The sequence below is a fragment of the Hippocampus bargibanti genome, linkage group LG07, assembly GCF_051943395.1.
Source record: "Hippocampus bargibanti isolate YZ-2025 linkage group LG07, ASM5194339v1, whole genome shotgun sequence".
NCBI classification, from domain to species: Eukaryota; Metazoa; Chordata; class Actinopteri; order Syngnathiformes; family Syngnathidae; genus Hippocampus; species Hippocampus bargibanti.
Genome location: NC_142740.1, coordinates 2,106,110 through 2,127,565, shown reverse-complemented (window position 1 = coordinate 2,127,565; position 21,456 = coordinate 2,106,110). Strand labels below are relative to the sequence as shown.

The 21,456-nt window shown below is 38.6% G+C and overlaps 2 protein-coding genes across 4 annotated transcripts; both read right to left on the bottom strand.

Moving 5' to 3' along the window:
- Nucleotides 1–5,211: 5,211 nt before the first annotated feature.
- On the bottom strand, nt 5,212–13,700 carry elovl8b (ELOVL fatty acid elongase 8b). 2 transcript variants are annotated; one of them, XM_089001262.1, is made up of 9 exons: nt 13,688–13,700; nt 12,475–12,508; nt 12,309–12,384; nt 9,745–9,932; nt 8,356–8,436; nt 8,183–8,239; nt 7,965–8,079; nt 6,651–6,778; nt 5,213–5,688 (listed from the first exon to the last, which is right to left on the bottom strand). In XM_089001262.1, exons 3-9 carry the CDS (start codon nt 12,367–12,369, stop codon nt 5,524–5,526), a joined length of 795 nt encoding a protein of 264 aa, XP_088857388.1. In that variant the 5' UTR covers nt 12,370–12,384; nt 12,475–12,508; nt 13,688–13,700; the 3' UTR covers nt 5,213–5,523. The 2 variants fall into 2 exon arrangements, with proteins under 2 accessions (XP_088857389.1, XP_088857388.1); XM_089001263.1 differs by lacking the exon at nt 13,688–13,700 and having other exon boundaries at nt 5,212–5,688; nt 12,451–12,627.
- Nucleotides 12,756–21,183, bottom strand: mutyh (mutY DNA glycosylase). 2 transcript variants are annotated; one of them, XM_089001260.1, is made up of 14 exons: nt 20,988–21,183; nt 20,740–20,870; nt 20,351–20,390; nt 20,203–20,276; nt 19,956–20,067; nt 19,012–19,127; nt 18,840–18,937; nt 17,872–18,016; nt 17,687–17,774; nt 17,428–17,610; nt 15,533–15,681; nt 14,357–14,506; nt 14,229–14,279; nt 12,756–14,091 (listed from the first exon to the last, which is right to left on the bottom strand). In XM_089001260.1, the coding sequence occupies exons 1-14, from the start codon at nt 21,091–21,093 to the stop codon at nt 13,954–13,956; spliced, it is 1,581 nt and encodes a 526-aa protein (XP_088857386.1). In that variant the 5' UTR covers nt 21,094–21,183; the 3' UTR covers nt 12,756–13,953. The 2 variants fall into 2 exon arrangements, with proteins under 2 accessions (XP_088857386.1, XP_088857387.1); XM_089001261.1 differs by lacking the exon at nt 20,351–20,390 and having other exon boundaries at nt 20,988–21,124.
- Nucleotides 21,184–21,456: the final 273 nt, after the last annotated feature.

Genomic DNA, 21,456 nt, shown 5'->3' with positions numbered 1-21,456 from the left:
GTTATTTTTGTGCGTCGTTGTTTTCGGCTAAAAACGCCTTACTATACATGGTCGTTTTTTTCGGCTAAAAACGCCTTACTATACATGGTCGTTTTTTTCGGCTAAAAACGCCTTGCTATACATGGTCGTTTTTTTCGGCTAAAAACGCCTTACCATACATGGTCGTTTTTTTCGGCTAAAAACGCCTTGCTATACATGGTCGTTTTTTTCGGCTAAAAACGCCTTACTATACATGGTCGTTATTTTCATGCGTCGTTGTTTTCGGCTAAAAACGCCTTACTATACATGGTCGTTTTTTTCGGCTAAAAACGCCTTACTATACATGGTCGTTTTTGTGCGGTAAAAATGCCTTACAATACATGGTCGTTTCTTTCGTCGAAAAACGCCTTACTATACATGGTCGTTTTTTTCGGCTAAAAACGCCTTACTATACATGGTCGTTTTTTTCGGCTAAAAACGCCTTACTATACATGGTCGTTATTTTCATGCGTCGTTGTTTTCGGCTAAAAACGCCTTACTATACATGGTCGTTTTTTTCGGCTAAAAACGCCTTACTATACATGGTCGTTATTTTCGTGCGTCGTTGTTTTCGGCTAAAAACGCCTTACTATACATGGTCGTTTTTTTCGGCTAAAAACGCCTTACTATACATGGTCGTTTTTGTGCGGTAAAAATGCCTTACAATACATGGTCGTTTCTTTCGTCGAAAAACGCCTTACTATACATGGTCGTTTTTTTCGGCTAAAAACGCCTTACTATACATGGTCGTTTTTTTCGGCTAAAAACGCCTTACTATACATGGTCGTTATTTTCATGCGTCGTTGTTTTCGGCTAAAAACGCCTTACTATACATGGTCGTTTTTTTCGGCTAAAAACGCCTTACTATACATGGTCGTTATTTTCATGCGTCGTTGTTTTCGGCTAAAAACGCCTTACTATACATGGTCGTTTTTTTCGGCTAAAAACGCCTTACTATACATGGTCGTTTTTGTGCGGTAAAAATGCCTTACAATACATGGTCGTTTCTTTCGTCGAAAAACGCCTTACTATACATGGTCGTTTTTTTCGGCTAAAAACGCCTGGCTATACATGGTCGTTTTTTTCGGCTAAAAACGCCTTACTATACATGGTCGTTATTTTCATGCGTCGTTGTTTTCGGCTAAAAACGCCTTACTATACATGGTCGTTTTTTCGGCTAAAAACGCCTTACTATACATGGTCGTTTTTGTGCGGTAAAAATGCCTTACAATACATGGTCGTTTTTTTCGTCGAAAACCGCCTTACTATACATGGTCGTTTTTTTCGGCTAAAAACGCCTTACTATACATGGTCGTTTTTTTCGGCTAAAAACGCCTTGCTATACATGGTCGTTTTTTTCGGCTAAAAACGCCTTACTATACATGGTCGTTTTTTTCGGCTAAAAACGCCTTGCTATACATGGTCGTTTTTTTCGGCTAAAAACGCCTTACTATACATGGTCAATTTTTTCGGCTAAAAACGCCTTGCTATACATGGTCGTTTTTTTCGGCTAAAAACGCCTTACTATACATGGTCGTTTTTTTCGGCTAAAAATGCCTTGCTATACATGGTCGTTTTTTTCGGCTAAAAACGCCTTACTATACATGGTCGTTTTTTTCGGCTAAAAACGCCTTGCTATACATGGTCGTTTTTTTCGGCTAAAAACGCCTTACTATACATGGTCGTTTTTTTCGGCTAAAAACGCCTTGCTATACATGGTCGTTTTTTTCGGCTAAAAACGCCTTGCTATACATGGTCGTTTTTTTCAGCTAAAAACGCCTTACTATACATGGTCGTTTTTTTCGGCTAAAAACGCCTTACTATACATGGTCGTTATTTTTGTGCGTCGTTGTTTTCGGCTAAAAACGCCTTACTATACATGGTCGTTTTTTTTCGGCTAAAAACGCCTTACTATACATGGTCGTTTTTTTCAGCTAAAAACGCCTTACTATACATGGTCGTTTTTTTCAGCTAAAAACGCCTTACTATACATGGTCGTTTTTGTGCGGTAAAAATGCCTTACAATACATGGTCGTTTTTTTCGTCGAAAACCGCCTTACTATACATGGTCGTTTTTTTCGGCTAAAAACGCCTTACTATACATGGTCGTTTTTTTCGGCTAAAAACGCCTTGCTATACATGGTCGTTTTTTTCGGCTAAAAACGCCTTACTATACATGGTCGTTTTTTTCGGCTAAAAACGCCTTGCTATACATGGTCGTTTTTTTCGGCTAAAAACGCCTTACTATACATGGTCGTTTTTTTCGGCTAAAAACGCCTTGCTATACATGGTCGTTTTTTTCGGCTAAAAACGCCTTACTATACATGGTCGTTTTTTTCGGCTAAAAATGCCTTGCTATACATGGTCGTTTTTTTCGGCTAAAAACGCCTTACTATACATGGTCGTTTTTTTCGGCTAAAAACGCCTTGCTATACATGGTCGTTTTTTTCGGCTAAAAACGCCTTACTATACATGGTCGTTTTTTTCGGCTAAAAACGCCTTGCTATACATGGTCGTTTTTTTCGGCTAAAAACGCCTTACTATACATGGTCGTTATTTTCGTGCGTCGTTGTTTCCGGCTAAAAACGCCTTACTATACATGGTCGTTTTTGTGCGGTAAAAATGCCTTACAATACATGGTCGTTTTTTTCGTCGAAAAACGCCTTACTATACATGGTCGTTTTTTTCGTGCGTCGTTGTTTTCGGCTAAAAACGCCTTACTATACATGGTCGTTTTTTTCGTGCGTCGTTGTTTTCGGCTAAAAACGCCTTACTATACATGGTCGTTTTTTTCGCCAAAAACGCCTTACTATACATGGTCGTTATTTTCGTGCGTCGTTGTTTTCGGCTAAAAACGCCTTACTATACATGGTCGTTTTTTTCGGCTAAAAACGCCTTACTATACATGGTCGTTTTTTTCGGCTAAAAATGCCTTGCTATACATGGTCGTTTTTTTCGGCTAAAAACGCCTTACTATACATGGTCGTTTTTTTCGGCTAAAAACGCCTTACTATACATGGTCGTTTTTTTCGGCTAAAAACGCCTTACTATACATGGTCGTTTTTTTCGGCTAAAAACGCCTTGCTATACATGGTTGTTTTTTTCGGCTAAAAACGCCTTACTATACATGGTCGTTATTTTCGTGCGTCGTTGTTTTCGGCTAAAAACGCCTTACTATACATGGTCGTTTTTTTCAGCTAAAAACGCCTTACTATACATGGTCGTTTTTGTGCGGTAAAAATGCCTTACAATACATGGTCGTTTTTTTCGTCGAAAAACGCCTTACTATACATGGTCGTTTTTTTCGTGCGTCGTTGTTTTCGGCTAAAAACGCCTTACTATACATGGTCGTTTTTTTCGTGCGTCGTTGTTTTCGGCTAAAAACGCCTTACAATACATGGTCGTTTTTTTCGCCAAAAACGCCTTACTATACATGGTCGTTATTTTCGTGCGTCGTTGTTTTCGGCTAAAAACGCCTTACTATACATGGTCGTTTTTTTCAGCTAAAAACGCCTTACTATACATGGTCGTCATTTTCGTGCGTCGTTGTTTTCGGCTAAAAACGCCTTACTATACATGGTCATTTTTCAATAAGATTAAAAAAACCTTTAATGCTCCTGCAATGGTGAAATTTGCAAAAATCCCAAGCGCAGATGGCTGGGATTGAACCCCAGACCTCATACATTCAAAGTATGTACTCTCTCTCTGAGCTACATCTCGACTACATCCAAGAAAAAATACCTTTACTATACATGGTCGTTTTTGTGCGGTAAAAATGCCTTACAATACATGGTCGTTTTTTTTTCAACTAAAAATGCCTTACTATACATGGTCGTTTTTTTTCGGTATGATAACGCCGTACTATACATGTTTTTTTTTCCGGGGGAAAACTCCTTACTATACATGTTTTTTTCAATTAAAAACAGCCTACTATACATGGCCGTTTTTTCCGGCTAAAAACGCCTTACTATACATGGTCTTTTTTTTGGCTAAAAACGCCTTACTATGCACGGTGTTATTTTCGGCTAAAAACGCCTTACTATGCACGGTTGTTATTTTCGGCTAAAAACGCCTTACTATACATGGTCGTTTTTATCGTCTAAAAATGCCTTACTATATGTACATGGTCGTTTTTTTCGCCTAAAAACGCCTTGCTATACATGGTCGTTTTTTTCATGCGTCGTTGTTTTCGGCTAAAAACACCTTACTATACATGGTCGTTTTTTTTCGCCAAAAACGCCTTACTATACATGGTCTTTTTTTTTGGGCTAAAAATGCATGGGCGTTTTTTTTCGGCGAAAAATGCCTTACTATACATGGTCTTTTTTTTTGGCTAAAAATGCCTTATTATACATGGGCGTTTTTTTCGGCTAAAAACGCCTTACTATACATGGGCGTTTTTTTTCGGCTAAAACCGCCTTGCTATACATGGGCGTTTTTTTTGGGCTAAAAACGCCTTGCTATACATGGTCATTTTTTTCGGCTAAAAATGCCTTACTATACATGGTCTTTTTTTTTGGCTAAAAATGCCTTATTATACATGGGCGTTTTTTTCGGCTAAAAACGCCTTACTATACATGGGCGTTTTTTTTCGGCTAAAACCGCCTTGCTATACATGGGCGTTTTTTTTGGGCTAAAAACGCCTTGCTATACATGGTCGTTTTTTTCATGCGTCGTTGTTTTCGGCTAAAAACACCTTACTATACATGGTCGTTTTTTTTCGCCAAAAACGCCTTACTATACATGGTCTTTTTTTTTGGGCTAAAAATGCATGGGCGTTTTTTTTTCGGCGAAAAATGCCTTACTATACATGGTCTTTTTTTTTGGCTAAAAATGCCTTCTTATACATGGGCGTTTTTTTCGGCTAAAAACGCCTTACTATACATGGTCTTTTTTTTGGGCTAAAAACGCCTTACTCTACATGGTCTTTTTTTTCGGCTAAAAACGCCTTACGATACATGGTCTTTTTTTTGGCTAAAAACTCCTTACTATGCACGGTTGTTTTTTTTCGGCTAAAAACGCCTTACTATACATGGTCGTTTTTATCGTCTAAAAATGCCTTACTATATATACATGGTCGTTTTTTTCAGCTAAAAACGCCTTACTACACATGGTCATTTTTTTCGATTAAAAACGCCTTACTAAGCACGGTCGGTTTTTTTTTCTACTAAAAACGCCTTACATCACTCATTGAGGCAGCTCCGTGTATGAAAAAAGTTCGTATGCCAAGGTAAAGTTCGTATGCCAAGGTAAAACGTTTACAAATTTAACATTCGTAAACCGAAAAGTTCGTAAACCAAGGGGTTCGTAAACTGAGGTATCACTGTATATAAATGAGAGGACAAGCGTTTCAGGGTGTTTTAATGCAACCTGAGTATCTGCTGCCATCATGTGGCTAAGGCGAGTAAGTACATACAGTACAGCAAATGTCTTGGATGTAAACATTTTCAAGTGTAAAAAAAAAAACAAAACACCAAAACAGCACTGCACAAATCTGAACCTGTCTTACTGTCGCTTTTTCTTCTCCATGTAACTCTGGCGATAGAAGTTACCAAAGAGGGTGATGAAGATGATGCCTTTAACCACCATCAAAATGTTGGTGCCGAGCGGGAAGTCGCATTCGGTTAACATGTTGTAGGTCGCGTGGGTGATAATCAGCAGGAACTGCAGCTGGCGAGGCAAAATGAAAGCTGGTGTCATTTTTTTTTCTTTTCATCATAATAATAATAATACATTACATTTTAAGCGCCTTTCAAAGCTCTCAAGGACACTTTACAGTCAGACAAGCATAATAAAAGCTGGTTACCTAGCTAGCTACCTAGATAGCTATCTATTTTCTGTCTATTAGCTAGCTATCTGGCTGTCTATTTATTAGTTAGCTATCTATTAGCTATATACCTTGCTAGCTATATGGCTGGCTAGCTATTAGCGAGCGATGTGGCTAACTGTCTTTTAGCTGGCTATATATATGGCTGGCTTTTAGTTAGCTCGCCGGCTGGCTATCTATTAGCTAGCTAGCCCTCGTATTTATTTGAGTAACTTCCGGGTTGAGTGAACGCTGGCGCGTGTGGTTGCCACTGCTCACCCACAGAAAAACTGATCCTGTGACTGTAAAGTGACATTGAGAGTTTTGAAAGGCACTTAGAAATCAAATGGGTTATTATTATTATTAATTGGTTGACATTCATATTATTAGCTAACTATCTAGCTAGCTAGCTAGCTAGCAATATAGCTATCTAGGTGGCTAGCTATCTAGCGAGCTATCTGTTGGCTATCTATTAGCTGGCTAGATCGCTTTCTATCTATGTATTTTAGTGACATTCAGTGTATTAGCTAACTAACTATCTAGCTAGCTAGCTCGCTATATAGGTATCTAGGTGGCTACCTATCTAGCGAGCTATCTGTTAGCTATCTACTAGCTGGATAGCTAGCTTTCTATTTACTTCAAGGTTGAGTGAACGCTGGCACCTGTGGCTGCCGTTGCTCACCCACAGAAAAACGTATCCCGTGACTGTAAAGTGACCTTGAGAGTTTTGAAAGGCGCTTGTAAATGAAATGTATTATTATTATTAACAATACCCCATCGGCATATATTATTAATCCTCTGCAAAGATAAGAATTCTCTTTTTTACCAGCTGCAGGGAGGTGAGGTATGACTTCCACCACAGGTACTTCTGCACGTGAGGACCCAGAGCAGCTAGCCCGTAGTATGAATACATGACGGTGTGGACAAAAGTGTTGATCAGGCCAGTGAGGAAACCTGAAACATCGCACGGTGATTCTATGAGCGGATTAAATGTGATTATTTTCACCCATTCACAAATTTATTCGGGAATTGAAAATAGGACTTAAAGCGCCATTGTAGTACACGCCCAAACATATCAGCTAAGTGGCTAGCTATCTATCTGTTGGCTATCCATTAGCTCTCTATTAGCTGGCTAGATAGCTTTCTATCTATTTATTTGAGTGAACGCCGCAATTATTATTATTATGGATTTTATTTTCATTTTTAGTATTATTATTATAGCTAGATAGCTTTCTATCTATTTATTTGAGTGAACGCCGCAATTATTATTATTATGGATTTTATTTTCATTTTTAGTATTATTATTATCATCATCATCATCATTAATTGTATACTTTCAAACTCTCTTTTTTATTATTTTTATTACTTTTTAATTTTATTGATTTTTTTAATTAGTTTTTTTTTTAATTTATTTATTTTTAGTATTATTTTCATTTTAGTATTATTTTAATTTTTATTATTTTCATTTTAGTATTATTATTATTTCTAGTATTATTATTATCATCATCATCATCAGTGGTATACTTTCAAACTCTCTTTTTTATTATTTTTTAATTTTATTGAATTGTTTAATTAGTTTTTTTTTTAATTTATTTATTTTTATTTTTAGTATTATTTTTATTTTTGTATTATTTTAATTTTTATTATTTTCATTTTAGTATTATTATTTCTAGTATTATTATCATCATCATCATCAGTGGTATACTTTCAAACTCTCTTTTTTATTATTTTTTAATTTTATTGAATTGTTTAATTAGTTTTTATTTATTTATTTATTTTTATTTTTAGTATTATTTTTATTTTTGTATTATTTTTATTTTTATTATTTTCATTTTAGTATTATTATTTCTAGTATTGTTATTATCATCATCATCATCAGTGGTATACTTTCAAACTCTCTTTTTTATTATTTTTTAATTTTATTGAATTGTTTAATTAGTTTTTTTTTATTTATTTATTTTTATTTTTAGTATTATTTTTATTTTTGTATTATTTTAATTTTTATTATTTTCATTTTAGTATTATTATTATTTCTAGTATTATCATCATCATCATCATCATCATCAGTGGTATACATTCAAAATGTCAAAGAGGACTGCAATTTTCAAAAAGGTGGAAACGCAAGCAAAGGTTGTCTTACACTGTCCGCCCGGCGTGTACTTGATGGCGAGCCACCAGCTGAGGATCATGGTGGCGTGGTGAAAGACGTGAAGGAATGTCAGTTGGTTGTTTTTCTTCCTCAGGATGAAGACAGCCTGCCCTCATCGTCAACGCGACAGAAAGGATGATGAATCTCATGATACGCGACGGACGACAGAACAAAAGATCTTTCTGGAATGGAGGTTTGAACCCATTTACCGTGTCAATGAGCTCGATGACTTTGGAGATGAAGAACAACCAACAGACCCGAGCCATCTTGAAAAAAAAAAATAGCAATAAAAAAAAGAAGGAAGTCAGACATTATATCAATCATAACAATAATAGATGAAATATGATTTTCTAAGACACTTTTACGAAAAAATATTTCTTACCCTCATGGGCAGCGGCCTTCTGCTGTAGTCCACCGGTTGACACAAGAGGCTGTAGTTGGACAACCAGGAAGTAGCCAAGAACTACCAGACAAGTCACATGACAATTTTCACAGTTTTGGAAGCCAAAGAAGGAATAAAAACACATTTTTTTATCACTTACAATGTGTTGTTAATTCATAACAGAGAACATGAATGTACGTATGCACTTTTCAAACCAGATGTAATCCAATGTAGCCATAGCGTTGTCCTAATAGAAAGCGGATACTTTGCTGCCATTTTGTGGCAAGTTGAGGCAATGACAAAGTGATACTTTGGCTTACGAACTGAATCGGTTCCCAGACACAGTGTGTAAGGCGAAAAGTGTGTATCCCAAAAATTATTTGCCCACAGGAAACCATTAAAATGAGAATAATCCGTTCCCTGGTGCCCATAAAAACATCATTTTCTACTTTTCCAAGCCTTAACACTACACAAAATATACCTTATTTTATCTATAATATATGTGCTATGGTATTATAATTAAATACATTAACTGTACGGTATAATAAAGTCGTTTTATTGACCTTTGTGATTGTCGTTGATGGCTTGATGGAATGGAGTGGCTGTTTCATCAGCATTAAACACTTAATGAGGAACGTAGCCTTCTTATTTTACCATCTTGAGGAATGATCCCTTGTAGGTGCTTTCTCTGCCATAATTTTACCTAGTTCCTCATCAATTGTGTTCTGTTTAGCTGGGTTGGTGGCTTTTTGAATCAAGTGTACAGATGGCTTGTGCGGGTTACTTGTGGAGCCTGATTGATGGGAATTTTAACCTTGCAGTCTAGACTGCATTTGAACTATCAAAGTTGAAACAAGTCCAAATTCCACTGTTTTCTCCCCATTTTCTCAGTCTCTCTCTGTCGTCTGCCTGTGTCTTTAATGATTAAACCACCTCCCCTCACTGCTGCAGTCTTGACCAATCACGTGGCTTTAACCGAAGACTGGGGGCGGGGAATAGAGGACAAAAAAATGTCGGCAGCCATTTTCTTTTCTTGGAGAATGGCTTCACTCTCTCTCTGTCTGTGAAATTTTCAGAAATTTAACATTCGTAAACCAAAAGTTCGTAAGCCAAGGGGTTCATAAACCGAGGTATCACTGTATTTAATAATAACAGTGGTGGGCCATCATTTCATGACCCCGTTTTTTTTTTTACAATCTTCAATTGGTTTTCATGACACTAAACCGTCAAAATGTACACGACAGATAACAAAGAATTAAGACTGTTGCGCTTTACTTCACGCAAATTACGTGACTGTAAAGTGTCCTTGAGAGTTTTGAAAGGCGCTTAGAAATAAAATTTATTATTATTATTATCATATATTCCAAAAACAAACAAGGTTCAACGCACCTCATGGAACATGTACGCTGACAAGCCCACCATAGCCAAGTTGTATACGATGAGGAACACGCGGAGGTTGACGGGCTTTCTGTATTTCATGAGACGAGGCCCCGCCCACACCAGGAACAAGTACAGCAGGACGATGAGCGTGACCGGGATTGGCGAGTAGACCCACAGCCACGGGTCGGTTCTTTTGTCTGGAGTACAAAAAAATAAAATAAAATTCAATACAATAACATTAAATTAAATTACATTAAATGAAATTAAATTAATAACAAGTACAAAAAAGGGGGGTGACAAATTTAATCAAAGCAAAAGTAAAAATATATATATATATATTCTTGAAATGCGTCTGTGTAAGTTCTCAGTCGTACAGGAGTGGTCCATCGATGAAAAGGATACTTCAGCCATCATCTGTACTTCTTTGAAGGTCTCGGACGTTTCGCTTCTTATCCAAGATGCTTCGTCAGCAAACTAAAGTCTTAATGGTAGTTTCGGCCCTATATATATATCCCTACTGTCCAGACATGGCACTCTGCTATGATAGGTCCTTGCTCTCAGGTTGGGGGGGGGAGCAGAGGACTACTCCCTGCGGCTCCATTGATTGCTTCTATTGTCCTGAGTGACGACTGGCCTGATTGCCCTATTTGCCCTGGCATCACCTCATCAGCATTAGGTTAAAATCTTAGCGAAAGAACATAGATGGTTTGAAAGGGGAGTAAAAGAAGCTATTTTCATAAAACAGCTAAATTCTTCACTAAACCGATGAGGTGGTGTGAGGTTCAATTTGGATCGTTCGTACAACAGACTTCTTAGGCAACATAGGCTTAGTTATGCTGATGAGGTGATACCAGCAATGTCACCAAAGCGGATTTTCTTGCAATATTTAGCAGTAAAAAATTCAGATGACTGTTCAATCAACAAATTAAGAACAAAAATTACGATACGAATGAACTACAGCTGTAAAACATTTGACCGTTTTTAGGTGAGTGTTTTTGGGTAGGTGCCGAATGTTTGAATATCTGGTCCGAAAGAAATTCTGATGCTGCCTATTTTACATGTTTTCCTTCCTCCAACGCCCCTGATTCAAATAATCAAGTTGGATATCAGGTTTCTGTAAAGTTTGCTGATGAGATCATTTGAATTGGGTGATTTGAACAAACAGGTTGGAGACGTGGGCACGTTGGATATCAGGTTTCTGTAAAGTTTGCTGATGAGATCATTTGAATTGGGTGATTTGAACAAACAGGTTGGAGAAGAGCTCTCAAAAGAGACCAAAGTTGAACATACAGTGACACCTCGGTTTACGAACCCCTTGGCTTACAAACTTTTCGGTTTAAGAACGTTAAATTTATGACAATTTTACCTTGGCATACGAACATTTTTCGTACACGGAGCTGCCTCAATGAGTGTTCGCGAACGAGCCCGTTCTCCTAACAACAAAATGGCAGCCGGCTTGTTTTGATCCTCTATTCCCCGCGCCCAGTCTTGGGTTACAGCCATGTGATTGGTCAAGAACGCAGCAGTGAGGGGAGGTGGTTTAGACATTAAAGAGACAGGCAGACGACAGTGAGACTTTCAACTTTGAAAGTTCAAAGGCAGAGTGTAGACTGCAAGGTTAAAATATCCCATCAATAGGCTCCACAAACAATCTGCACAAGCCATCTGTACAATTGATGCAAAAATCTATCAAAACAGAACACAATTGATGAGGAACTAGATAAAATTATCACAGAGAAAGCACCTACAAGGGATCATTCCTCAAGATGGTGAAAGAAGAAGGCTACGTTCCTCATCAAGTGTTTATTGCTGATGAAAGCAGCCACTCCATTCCATCAAGCCATCAACGACCATCACAAAGGTCAATAAAACGGCTTTACTATACAGTACAGAAGAACGTTTATTATACATAAAATTAGGTATATTTTATGTAGTTTTACGGCTTAGAAAATTAAATTAGAAAGTAGAAAATTATGTTTTATGGGGAACTGGGAACGGATTATTCTCATTTTAATGGTTTCCTATGGGAAATATTTTTTTGGGATACACACTTTTCGCCTTACACACTCTTTCTGGGAACCAATTAAGTTCGTAAACCAAGGTATCACTGTAATTGATTTTGACAAAAATAGCACTTCTGCGGAACTACTTTCAATTTGTGAAAAGTGGTTCGCCATGAACTTTATGACAAGGAACCACATTGCCGTTTTGTTTATATATAAGAAGTGCTTTGATACAATGGATCAATGTCTTGTTTTCCGAGTTAGAGGCTTTAAAAAATTTATCAAAGGTGCTTGCTAGATGTTATCGGACTTTGATGTGCCTCTGAAATGAAAATAAGGATTCAAACATGCCATTTTGTCACATACAAAGCCCAAAAATATGGCACGAGATTAAATAGCAATAAATACACACACAATACCGGCATTCAAGCCACGTCTCGCGGCTTTCCAAGAACTATACACATAAGAAAATTACTATTGAACAGTAAGAACGTAAAAGTAAAAAAACAACAACTACTGTATTTACAATCCACATTAGATGTCGGCTTAAAAAGAATAAAAGAGACATACCGCCATTGTCGACGATATGCTGGTGGACGGACAAGATCGTTTCCCACGCGGATGCCATCATCTGCTTTTTCTGCAACTTGTTTTAAAAAAAATACTTCAAAAAGACGTCATCAATATACAGTATTGCAAATAGTGTACGTACTTTCCGGCGTGAGAAGTTACGTACTTTCAAGATGGGTTGACAGCTGTTGCTCTTCCTCCTTGCGTCGAGCAGCGCATTATGCGGCCGTTAACAACGTAGAGAAGAAAGAGATTTAGAGGCGTCGGCGTTCTTTGCATACCGACCAAAAAATACAGTGATAACACTGTACAATGGGGGGGGGGCGCTGTTTCTTTTCCTTTTGATTGTTTTACAAATGAAGACACAAGGAAGATGAATCAAGACGGAGGTATGCCGACAAAAAAGTAAAGCGGTAACACACACATTGTACAGAGGGGGGCGCTGTTTCTTTCCCTTTTGGTCGTTTCACAAATGACGGTCGGGAGAAGAATAAATAAATGTAGGGGCTTTTCTAATTAAAAAACCTTCGAAATGTGCCGACAAAAATGTGACGTAACACACACATTGTCCACTGGGGGCGTTGTTTCTTTGCTTTTTGGTTGTTTTACAAATGACGACACGAACAAGACGAAGAATGAAGACATCGAGGCATGCCGACAAAAAAGTGGTAACACACATTGTACAGAGGGGGGGGGCGCTGTTTCTTTCCGTTTTGATCGTTTCACAAATGACGGCAGTAGCAAGATGAAGAATAAAGACATCGAGGGGGTTTTTCCTAATTAAAAAACTTTCGAGGTGTGCCGACAAAAAAGTGACGTGTGGCACACACACTATACACTGAGGGCGCTGTTTCTTTACTTTTTTGTTGTTTTACTTTAATGACTGAACGAGCAAGATGAAGAATCAAGACATCGAGATATGCAGACAAAAAATTGATGGTAACACACACATTCTACACTGGGAGGCGCTGTTTCTTTCCCTTTTGGTCGTTTCACAAATGACGGCAGGACCAAGTTGATGAAGAGATTCAAGGGTTTAAAAAAACTATCGTACGTGAATCATTTTCAAGCGGTTTCAAATTATTTCAGCATCCTTAGTTGGCTTTTTAGTCTTTATCGAGTTTCAGGACCGCACATTTCGAAGCACAACGCTTGAACTGCTTCTCTAAAACGACACTAACCTCATGCTTTTCTATGATTCGAAGTTCAATTCGGTTTTATTTATCGTAACCCATAAAAAAAAAATACACCCGCCCTCAAAAATACTATTTCTTCCTGGTTTAAATAAAAGAAAAATAACACCATTAAACATCAAATCATGATAAAACGTAGAGAATGTAAAGAAATGAAGTAAATCTTGGGACGTGTGCGTACTGTACCTTGATTGTCTTGCTGCATTTGTAATATCTTTGGTATCAATGACCTATCACAATAAAAACGTTTTGGACATCTTAAAATATATCAATTCTGCAATTCGCGTGCGGTTTAAAAAAAAAACATCAAATTTGAGGAATGGGGAATAATTTACAGAATTAAAAGTTGGCTATTAGCTCGTTCGCTCCCATGGACTCACAATGTTAATGGACGCTGACATAGTATGTTAATCGTTGAAAAGTTGTATACAGAAAGTAGAAATATGAAACATTCAGCATGTTTCTTGTTTCATGGTCCTGAAAAAGGAGGAGAGTGATAGTTGCTTGTTGTCTCTACTGGATGTCTTCACTTCGCCTTTCCTTGTGCCGCGTGGTCTTTTCTTGACGTCGTCCTTTTGTCTCTTTGCATTCTTAAAGTGAAGCAAGTGTGAAAATGCGTGATCGTTATCATCGCAGATATTATCAAGAGCTTCTGGTGGCTTTTCATGGCAGAGTTTCCATTTTAAAAATTGCTATTTCTTCCAACAGGACGCGGATGAATACTTACTGGAGATTTCCGTTCCTTTTGAAGACTTGCAGAGTCATAAAGCTTCACAATCTGCATACAAGTTGACATACGGTACATTAAAAAATAAAAATAAAAATCTACAAAATGGGCAAATTTGCAACTGTGACCTTTTTAACTCCAGTAGACACAGCGGCCTTATGGAGCGCCGACCTGCTGAGCCAACGCATTTCTTCCATCGGTAGAGCCGCCTCGGCGTCTCCCAAGCGCAAAGCGTAAACTACGTAGATCTGGCGGATGTGCGAGAAGATGTGAAGTACCTGTGATGAGGACACGGCAACAAAAATACAAACCAACAGTGGATTAATTTTTCCATTTGGGAAATAAGAATACAGTGATACCTTGGCTTACAAACTTAATTGATTCCCAGACAGAGTGTGTAAGGTGAAAAGTGTGTATCCCAAAAATCAATTTCACATAGAAAACCATTAAAATGAGAATAATCCGTTCCCAGGTCCCTATAAAACATCATTTTCTAAGCCTTAAACCTACACAAAATATACCTTATTTTATGTGTAATAAATGTGCTATGGTATTGTAATTAAATAAATAAACTGTACTGTATAATAAAGTGGTTTTATTTACCTTTGTGATGCTCGTTGATGGCTTGATGGAATGGAGTGTCCGGTTTCATCAGCATTAAACACGTGATGAGGAACGTAACCTTTCCCCATCTTGAGGAATGATCCCTTGTAGGTGCTTTCTCTGCGATAATGTTACCTTGTTCCTCATCAATTGTGTTCTGTTTAGCTGGGTTGATAGCTTTTTGCATCAAGTGTACAGATGGCTTGTGCGGGTTATTTGTGGAGCCTGATTGATGGGAATTTTAACCTTGCAGTCTACACTCTGCTTTTGAACTATCAAAGTTGAAACGAATCCAAATTTCACTGTTTTCTATCCATTTTGTCACTCTCTCTGTCGTCTAACTCTCTCTTTAATGTTTAAACCACCTCCCCTCACTGTTGCGTTCTTGACCAATCACGTGGCTTTAACCGACGACTGGGGGCGGGGAATAGAGGACCAAAACAAGCCGGCTGCCATTTTCTTGACAGGGGAACGGGCTTGTTCACGAACGACACATAACTCATTGTGGCAGCTCCGTGTGTATCCCGAAAAGTAGTTTGTTATGCCAAGGTAAAATTTTCATAAATATAACGTTCGTAAACTGAAAAGTTCGTACGCCAAGTGGTTTGTCAACCAAGGTATCACTGTAGATGCAAAATAATGGCATTTTTATGGGTTTGAAGCATAAGGTCAAAATTTAAAGGAGAATTTGGAGCGCTTACTTCTCCCACATACTGAAGTGAGCAATCACTCAACGGAGTTCTCAAAAGTTGGCCGATGTGAGCGCTCAGTGCTGCCTTGCGTTTCTTTTCATTCTGGTTGTCGTCTTCCAACAAAAGATTAGGAAACTCCCACAAGCCTGCCAGCAAACCTGACAAAAGCACATGGATTCGGGCATAAATATAAATGTTGATATAAACCACATATTTAGTGTCAAAATGACATTATTAAAAGAAAAACAGCGAAATAAATATGTTCCAGAACGGTTCACCAAAGTAGCTGAAAATCTGTAATAGGGGATGTAATAATGTACAATATAGAAATCTGTCTGATTTATTTGAATCGTGGTAACCTGCTTTAAAATACTTTACAATTATTAAAACATATCTACACTTTTTAACTCATTCACTGCCGGCAACGTGTACGACAATTTTGGCCAGCCAGCCAGCATCTCACGCTCGCACAGCAATCGACCATGTGATGGCACCAGAGGGGGGAGGAGTTTGCGAGTCATTTAGCCTCCGAGTCTCTATTCAACATTTTCAATTGATTTCAACTTACGACCATTTCGACTTACGACCGCTTGGTCGGAACGGAACTCGGTCGTAAGTGGGATGTTACCTGTACATACACACGCATGCAATCGGGCACACGCTACTAAATACTACTACTACTAAATAGCATCCAAATATTTTGTTTTTAGTTAAAACGTACTTTAGAGCCACACTTTCAACTTTTTTTGGGGAAGCTAATAACTGCTAGCGTTCAATGTCGCTATTGTAGAATACCTGGCAACTAGCTCAATTGACCATTTCGACTTACGACCGCTTGGTCGGAACGGAACTCGGTCGTAAGTCGGATGTTACCTGTACATACACACGCATGCAATCGGGCACACGCTACTAAATACTACTACTACTAAATAGCATCCAAATATTTTGTTTTGAGTTAAAACGTACTTTAGAGCCACACTTTCAACTTTTTTTTGGGGAAGCTAATAACTGCTAGCGTTCAATGTCGCTATTGTAGAATCCCTGGCAACTAGCTCAATTGAATTTGCTGTTTTATAAAATAGAATTGACGGAATTGATGGATTGAAGACTCTGGCGATTGTACTCGCAAGTCGCCCAGCAATCGACCATGTGATGGCACCAGAGGGGGGAGGAGTTTGCGAGTCATTTAGCCTATGAGTCTCTCTTCAACATTTTCAATTGATCTCAACTTACGACCATTTCGACTTACGACCGCTTGGTCGGAACGGAACTCGGTCGTAAGTCGGATGTTACCTGTACATACACACGCATGCAATCGGGCACACGCTACTAAATACTACTGCTACTGCTACTACTACTACTAAACAGCATAAAAATAATTTGTTTTGAGTTAAAATGTACTTTAGAGCTGGTCGGAACGGAACTCGGTCTTAAGTCGGATGTTACCTATACATACACACGCAAGCAATCAGGCACATGCTACTAAATACAGTAAAGTCTGGTTATATCGATATCGGATATATCGATAGTCCCGGTTATATCGATACTATTTCTATGCACGCACGGAGAAAATTACATGCAAACAGGGTCGGATATATCGATAGTCCCGGTTATATCGATATTTTTTCGGACTCCCTTGAATATCGATATAACGAGACTTTACTGTACTACTAAATAGCATCCAAATAATTTGTTTTGAGTGAAAGCGTACTTTAGAGCCACATCGTAAACTTTTTTTTGGGGGGGAAGCTAATGACTGCTAGTGTTCAATGTCGCTATTGGCAACTAGCTCAGTTGAATTTGCCGTTTTATAAAATACAATTGACGGAATGGATTAAAGACTTTAACGATTGTATTCGTAATGCATAGTTAGAATCAGCATCCACATGGGAACAAATTCAAACCTTTATTCGGTCTTTGCGTGAGCAGGAATTCCTCTCCGCCGTTTTCCCCGCGCCGAGTAGGCACGCACGTCAATGTTCGCTCCAGCCTGGGAGGCTTCTTGACGGGCTTTCTCGGGAAATTCTGAACCCCCAATTCTTCATCCCAAGGCTCGCGTGGACATAGTGGGCATAATCCATCGGCGCCTGAGTAAGAGTCGCCAAAAAAAAAAAAAATCAAGAAAAATTGGAAGTCCCGTGTGAAGAAAAGAAGACGACATACCGCAGTCTTCAATGTCTGGAAGTGTGATTGGCTTGATGTTTATGTTCCCAAAGAGCCTCTTGGAATTCTGCTCAAGTTTGGCTTGAACCTACACACAAAAAAATAAATCATAACATTTCCAAGTGCAATTTCCTGCTGGTACCAGTGAAGTTCTATCAACAGACAACGAGTAATTTTCATGATACCTTGCGGTAAGAGCGGCATTGAGAGCGTACAGGACATTGTTCGCACAGGGGCCGTTTTGGGGTGCAAACACGGGCCCCAAGTTCCATCATAGCTTGGTTGAAGTCACCTGGTCGCTCTCGGTCGACCAGAGTATTCGCCAGAGTCCTGAAAGACAACAGACAGGAAAGCAACAGTCAATTTTTTGAGGGGCCAAAATATTTGAACAGTACTTTTAGTTTCAATAAAATCATCAAAAAAAACCACAAAAAACGTACAATGGCGAAAACATTAATTTTGAATGAATTAGCAATGCAACAATTATATGTTTGACAACCAAATTATTTGGATGCTATTTAGTAGTACAGTGAGACCGTGTCTTACAAACGTCTGTGTAAGCTCTCGGTCGTACAGGAGCGGTCCATCGATGAAAAGGTTTCTTCAGCCATCATCTGTACTTCTTTGAAAGTGTCGGACGTTTCGCTCTTCATCCGAAAAGCTTCGTCAGCGAAAGCGAAACGTCCGATACCTTCAAAGAAGTACAGATGACGGCTGAAGAAACCTTTTCTTGTCTTACAAACCTAATTGCTTCCCAGACAGAGTGTGTAAGGTGAAAAGTGTGTATCCCAAAAATTAATTTCCCATAGGAAACCATTAAAAAGAGAATAATCCGTTCCCAGGTCCCCATAAAACATAATTTTCTAATTTTCTCAGGCTTAAAACTACACAAAATATACCTTATTTTATGTACAATAAATGTGTTATGGTATTATAATTAAAGAAATAAACTGTACTATATAATAAAGTCGTTTTATTCACCTTTGGGATGGTCGTTGATGGCTTGATGGAATGGATAGCTTTTTGCATAAAGTGTCTCAAGGAGCTCAGTCAGGGTTGTACATCTTTTGTACACTCTTTGTAGTAAATTTAACATGACTATGACACGTGGTCAGTCACAAGCTGCTTGTCGCGATTGAATTTCCAGACTCACCAAAGTGCTTCTGTGACAGCAGGACTTGTACAGTCGGCCCCGATGGCCCTCATACGACACAGGACGCGGATGACATTGCCGTCCACGGCTCCTGCGACCTATAAGCCATAAGCGACGTCGTTGCTATTCCTGCTATTAAAAGCGTTTTACGTGTGCATCTGTAATGGCTGACTTGACTCAGCGCGATGGAGCCGATGGCTGCGGCAGTGTAGCGGCCCACTCCTGGGAGTTGTCTCAGCAGCTCGTCCACAGTGTCGGGCATTTGGCCTCCGAGCTCCGAGACCACCTGCACACACACGCGAATAGCATTATATAATGCGAAAGTTTTTTTTTTTTTAGAAGTCTCATTAAATTTAAAAACAAAACATATTCACTTGATTTTTCTTTAAATCACTCAGAAAACAATACTAGTTTCCCCTTTTCATCAAATGAGACCAAGATATTGGTGAAAAATCAATCAAGTCCGTAATTTTAATTATATTATTATTATTATAGCTAATAGCTAGCTATCTATCTAGCTGGCTATTAGCTAACTTTCTATCAATTTGAGTTACTTCTGGGTTGAGTGAACGCTGGCGTTTGTGGCTGCCGCTGCTCACCCACAGAAAAGCCTATCCTGTGACTGTAAAGTGACTTTGAGAGTTTTGAAAGGTACTTATAAATTAAATGTATTATTATGATTATGATTATTTCTCCACTGTGAGACTAATAAAGGCAAATCCAATCCAATGATGATGATGATCATTATTATTATTATTATTATTATTATTATTATTGCTAGATAGCTAATAGCTAGCTTTTCCTTATCTGGCTATCAATCCAGCCGACTATTAGCTAACTTTCTATCTATTTGAGTTACTTCTGGGTTGATTGAACGCTGGCGCTTGTGGCTGCCGCTGCTCCCCCACAGAAAAACCTATCCTGTGACTGTAAAGTGACCTTGAGAGTTTTGAAAGGCGTTTATAAATGAAATGATTATTATTATTATTATTATTATAACCATTTTAGGGGCGTTACACATATTTCCGAGTGTCAATATTCCCAATTGCAGCATTTGACCAATAGAAATATTAAAGATGCTATTTAATATGAGAAAAAAGTACCCATAACTCCCCTTTTTGGCACCTTCATGGAGACGCTTCCCCCGTGAATAGTAACCAAGGCCCGCCCACATCTGATTCACCTCCTCCAGCGTCGCAGCTGCAAGATCCGAAACCGTGGGCCAACGCTGGAATACATTTACATCACTTTACAACATAAATGACTGGAAAGTGTCCTTGAGAGTTTTGAAAGGCGCTTCGAAATGAAATGGATTATTATTATAAACACATTATTAATGTCACTAGACCAAAATGTGTCGTACCTTCATCCATTTTCTGTAGTAGTCTATAACTGTGGCCACCTGGGTCTGTTGTAGCATGATTTCGGACACCCATACTAAAACAGGGAATGATAAATACTATAAAACCAGTCTTGGTAACTTTATTATACGGTGACTACCATGAATGTACCTGCATATGTTCTTATGTTGACATCAGGCTCTCTTAATGCCTGTTGGAGTAACACAAAAAACATATTAGCTATCTAGCTCGCTATCTATTAGCTGTCTAGCTATCTATTAGCAAGCTAGCTTTCTATCTTTTTGAGTTACTGCCTGGTTGAGTGAACGCTGGCGCGTGTGGCTGCCGCTGCTCACCCACAGAAAAACATTAGCTATCTAGCTAGCTTTCAATCTTTGAGTTATTCCAGGTTGAGTGAACGCTGGCGCGTGTGGCTGCTGCTGCTCACACACAGAAAAACGTATTCTGTGACTGTAAAGTGACCTTGAGAGTTTTGAAAGGCGCTTAGAAATGGAATGGATTATTGTTTTGCTAAATTATAATAATAATAATAATATTACCAGAGTCCTCCATGGCAGTTCTCTCTTCTCCAGGTCGTACCAGCTGAGGAGATGATTTTGCAGATAGGCAACATCAGCAGGGTCGCAGAAAGTGTGATAAGGGGAAGTCAAAACAGGAACCGTGGGTTCTTCTGAAGGAGAAAAGTCAACATGGCGTAACATTCCACACCAGGTTACTGACATTTGAATAAACAGCGATAGGAGGTGTGTTGTTGTTTCATCCTATTTTGTCACGTTGTTGTTATTACCTTCTTTTTCACGCGTCCGCTGCTTCTTCCGCTTCGGTTCGACGCTTTTAACCGATTCTAGAGTTTCTTTCTTAAGACGACGCATCGTTAAACGTAACGCACACATTCGAGAACGTTACGTGGAAAGCGATTATTTAATTTTATTTAATTTAATTTTTTCAAAAGAAATGCTCGGTTGTTGACTTCCACTCGCGCGATTTTTAAAGAACCGCCCCTTTGAACGGCGCTACTCCAATCAGCTGCGAGGGAACATGTCGTCATATCCGGCATAAACGGAACTTGATCTTAGCAGAAAATACGTAATAATAATAATCATCATAATAATAAATAATAATAAAATACTAATAATACATTTCGTTTATAAGCGCCTTTCAAATCTATCAAGGACACTTTACAATCACAGGATACGTTTTTCTGCGGGTGAGCAGCGGGAGCCAGTCGCGCCAGCGTTCACACAACCCGGAAGTAA

Bases quoted from the DNA above. Each gene is read 5' to 3' on its own strand.
- elovl8b (XM_089001262.1), bottom strand. From the start codon at position 12,369: ATGATGGCATCCGCGTGGGAAACGATCTTGTCCGTCCACCAGCATATC. The intron at 9,933-12,308 runs GTATGTCTCTTT...TTTGTACTCCAG, and splicing joins GCATATCGTCGACAATGGCG to ACAAAAGAACCGACCCGTGG. The intron at 5,689-6,650 runs GTAAAAAAGAGA...TTGCCTCGCCAG, and splicing joins ACCTCACCTCCCTGCAGCTG to CTGCAGTTCCTGCTGATTAT.
- mutyh (XM_089001260.1), bottom strand. From the start codon at position 21,093: ATGTGTGCGTTACGTTTAACGATGCGTCGTCTTAAGAAAGAAACTCTA. The intron at 19,128-19,955 runs AGGGGAGTTATG...GCGTGTGTGTGC, and splicing joins TCTCCATGAAGGTGCCAAAA to AGGTGGTCTCGGAGCTCGGA. The intron at 18,017-18,839 runs GTGAGTCTGGAA...GTTGTCTTTCAG, and splicing joins GCTGTCACAGAAGCACTTTG to GACTCTGGCGAATACTCTGG.